The sequence below is a fragment of the Ailuropoda melanoleuca genome, unplaced genomic scaffold (genome assembly GCF_002007445.2).
Source record: "Ailuropoda melanoleuca isolate Jingjing unplaced genomic scaffold, ASM200744v2 unplaced-scaffold5343, whole genome shotgun sequence".
NCBI classification, from domain to species: Eukaryota; Metazoa; Chordata; class Mammalia; order Carnivora; family Ursidae; genus Ailuropoda; species Ailuropoda melanoleuca.
In genome coordinates, this window is record NW_023226537.1 from 1 (window position 1) to 3848 (window position 3848).

At 47.4% G+C, this 3848-nt stretch overlaps 1 protein-coding gene across 1 annotated transcript; it reads left to right on the forward strand.

The window, feature by feature from the left end:
- Positions 1 to 10: 10 nt before the first annotated feature.
- On the forward strand, positions 11 to 2635 carry SPATA31D1 (SPATA31 subfamily D member 1). Its single transcript, XM_034652086.1, has one exon. The coding sequence runs from the start codon at positions 29 to 31 to the stop codon at positions 2633 to 2635; it is 2607 nt and encodes an 868-aa protein (XP_034507977.1). The 5' UTR covers positions 11 to 28.
- The last annotated feature ends 1213 nt before the right edge of the window (positions 2636 to 3848 follow it).

Consider the following 3848-nt stretch of genomic DNA (forward strand, 5'->3'; position numbering starts at 1 on the left):
GAATGTGTTGCAGAAGGAACAGGAAAGTATGTGGGGTTTACCCACTGTTGTCCGAAGATCCCAGGAGGACTATTGTCCTTCAGCTCCTAACCCTCCTCTTAACCGTTGGGCCTCCCAGGCCCACGTTGCAATCTCTATCCTTCCTGGACAGTTTCCTCTCAGTGATGAGCTTCGGACAAAACTAGAGCGTCACCTTCGAAAGAGGCTCATCCAGCACCGGTGGGGCATGCCCTACAGGATCTATGAGCCTCTATTATTGATGATGCGTCCAAGAATTTTTTCAGAGATACCTGCCTCACAGCACTATCGTGGACGCACATGGATCTCTAAGAGTCAGAGTAAATTGAGCGCATCTGAAAGCTTCTATGAGGGGGACTCAGACATACTTCAGCTAGAGGACGATGACCTGGAGAAGGACGGTGACCAGAAGGACAAAAATGACCTGGAGAAGGATCAGAGACACCACCCAGAGAAGGGCCCAAAAGATTATCTGTTGACTGACCCAGAGAGCTCTTCAGATAATGATATGGGGTATGATTGTGAGAAAGAACTTAGGAGCCCATCAGAGAAAAACTTAACGGTGTCTGTGGAGACTGCAGGTCAGAGACAACTTGAAAATGCTCTGAAAATACATCAGAGCAAAAAGTTTAAAGAAATCAGTGAGGGTCAGCTCCCTGGGACTGTGCACAGTTCATGGCATAGTATGAAGCAGCCATTGCTTCTTTCTGAGAAATCCCACACTGAAGTAAAACAGAAAAGTTTGTCACCATCAGTGGCTGAGGACTGCTCCCTGAATACTTTCCAGGAGCTTCCCTTTGTTGAATCTAGAGCACAACAGATGCTGGAAGCCCATATTAAAATGTTTCATAAGATGATGACGTGGGGACTTCCCCCCAGGGTCCTTGAATCCATACAGCTCTTTAAATCGATGGAGGCCACATCCCGTTCTAGCTTTTCCTCCTCAATCAACCTGATTTCTGAGGTAAATTCTAAACCTGGGGGCTTCAACTCCCTTAGAGGAAGCTCTAAATATCTCCATGGAGACAAAGCGGGAACAGCAAATTCAGCCCCCATCCTGGACCGTCCTCTCCCTGCCACCTCAACTGTGGGCAAGGAAGAACAGAGAATTCCGTGGCAATCACCCTCTGATAACAACCATGAGCTTGCAGGGGATGTTCAGAAAATTGATGGCAGACAGACTTGTACACCTGTCAAACATGACACCGTAGGCAACAGACGGCCCCCAAAGCTGCCTGCAAGGCAAGCTGGGGCCAGACATGAGCCAAAGGATAAGAGTGCAAATTCCAGCAGTAGAGGAGGAAAGCAACAAGGAAAAAAAATGAAGAATTTAGAACCTGCTGCTGTGTCCACAATGTCCAGGGAGCCAAGAAGCGCCCCAATTGCAAAGGTGAATGACAAAGTAAAAACTACTGTCCCCATGAAACGCCCCCAACAAAACATATCAATTTACCAAGATCAAAAACCAATGAAAGAACAATTGATTCACGAATTAAAGGAGAAACTTAAGAGAAAGGAGAGCCAGGCACAAGCCCAATGCACTGCATTGCCCCCTGCAGCAGATATTTTGATTGATAAGGCCTCACTAACTCATGCCCATGATGTCTCCACTGGGGACAAGGGAGCTTCCCAGGTGCTACATGTCCATCCAGAGGACACAAGAATAAATCGGGAAAAACAGCAGGAGCCCTGGGTCCCTAGGCATGTACTAGGGAAGTGCCAAAACAATCTCCCACCAGCTGTTATGACCATGAGCTCCAAGGCACAAGAGCTTGGTGGAGGGGATGCAGGATTGGGGACATCCCAACATAGAAGATACAGTTTCCCTACTGAGGATGTGGCATTGAAGAATAGGTTCTCTACTAACCATGTGGTATTGAAGGAAAAGCTGGAAAGCAAGCCTTCCCAGACCCTATCACAGAAGGGTCAGCCTCCTTCTGAAAGCTTTTTCAGAAAAAAAATGAAAGAATTTGAGATATGGATTAATAATGCTGTAAAATACAAAAATGAAAACTTCCAGGAAAAGAGCAGGCCCCTATCTGTGGAAAGCAGAGGCCTACGTAATGGTCAAACTGCCTTTGCTGGGATGACCAAAGCTCAGAAAATTACACCAGACATTGGGAAGTTCCTAGAGGAAAAAAAGGGGTGTCGCCACCCAACAGATAGCACCCACTCTCAACAGCTGATTCCCTCCCCAATCAAATTTGGGAAAATTCAGCAAAAAGAAGTGTGGGCCCAGGCACAGCCTGTCCAGGGGTATCCCTTCAACTACAGGGCTCCCTCCTATAAGGAGACAAACACCAAGTCCTGCCACCAAGAAGTTGTCTGTGCTGGCCAAGGCCATACTGGAAGCATCAGACAGCTCAGAGACCAGAATATGCCCCAGAAAGCTGTGGCATTTAAGGACCAGCTACTGCATCAGAAGTACCCCCTATCCATGGCCCACAGGGAGCCTGTGCCCCACCCAAACACCACCTGCAGGCATCAAGCTGGCCAGGGGCCTCGGGTCACTCTCACCACTGCTGAAGGCACTGCGTTCAGAGAGCTGTCTCAACTATTTAGACAGAAAACCCTTCTCCAGAATTTCCAGGGGGGGAAATTTCCTACCCCAAAATAATCCCTTATGAGAATAAATATTCATGGAATAATAGTGATGTCTGTTCTGTGTACTGTACTGGGGGCATGGGTTTTGGGTAAGTCAGTTCAGCTGATTCATGCCCAGGGAATGCAACAAGGCAAAAACATAAAGAATCAGGAACCTGCTGCTGTGTCCACAATGTCCAGGGAGCCAAGAAGCGCCCCAATTGCAAAGGTGAATGACAAAGTAAAAACTACTGTCCCCATGAAACGCCCCCAACAAAACATATCAATTTACCAAGATCAAAAACCAATGAAAGAACAATTGATTCACGAATTAAAGGAGAAACTTAAGAGAAAGGAGAGCCAGGCACAAGCCCAATGCACTGCATTGCCCCCTGCAGCAGATATTTTGATTGATAAGGCCTCACTAACTCATGCCCATGATGTCTCCACTGGGGACAAGGGAGCTTCCCAGGTGCTACATGTCCATCCAGAGGACACAAGAATAAATCGGGAAAAACAGCAGGAGCCCTGGGTCCCTAGGCATGTACTAGGGAAGTGCCAAAACAATCTCCCACCAGCTGTTATGACCATGAGCTCCAAGGCACAAGAGCTTGGTGGAGGGGATGCAGGATTGGGGACATCCCAACATAGAAGATACAGTTTCCCTACTGAGGATGTGGCATTGAAGAATAGGTTCTCTACTAACCATGTGGTATTGAAGGAAAAGCTGGAAAGCAAGCCTTCCCAGACCCTATCACAGAAGGGTCAGCCTCCTTCTGAAAGCTTTTTCAGAAAAAAAATGAAAGAATTTGAGATATGGATTAATAATGCTGTAAAATACAAAAATGAAAACTTCCAGGAAAAGAGCAGGCCCCTATCTGTGGAAAGCAGAGGCCTACGTAATGGTCAAACTGCCTTTGCTGGGATGACCAAAGCTCAGAAAATTACACCAGACATTGGGAAGTTCCTAGAGGAAAAAAAGGGGTGTCGCCACCCAACAGATAGCACCCACTCTCAACAGCTGATTCCCTCCCCAATCAAATTTGGGAAAATTCAGCAAAAAGAAGTGTGGGCCCAGGCACAGCCTGTCCAGGGGTATCCCTTCAACTACAGGGCTCCCTCCTATAAGGAGACAAACACCAAGTCCTGCCACCAAGAAGTTGTCTGTGCTGGCCAAGGCCATACTGGAAGCATCAGACAGCTCAGAGACCAGAATATGCCCCAGAAAGCTGTGGCATTTAAGGACC

Excerpts from the sequence above, each read along its gene's own strand:
- SPATA31D1 (XM_034652086.1), top strand. The coding sequence starts at position 29 with ATGTGGGGTTTACCCACTGTTGTCCGAAGATCCCAGGAGGACTATTGT.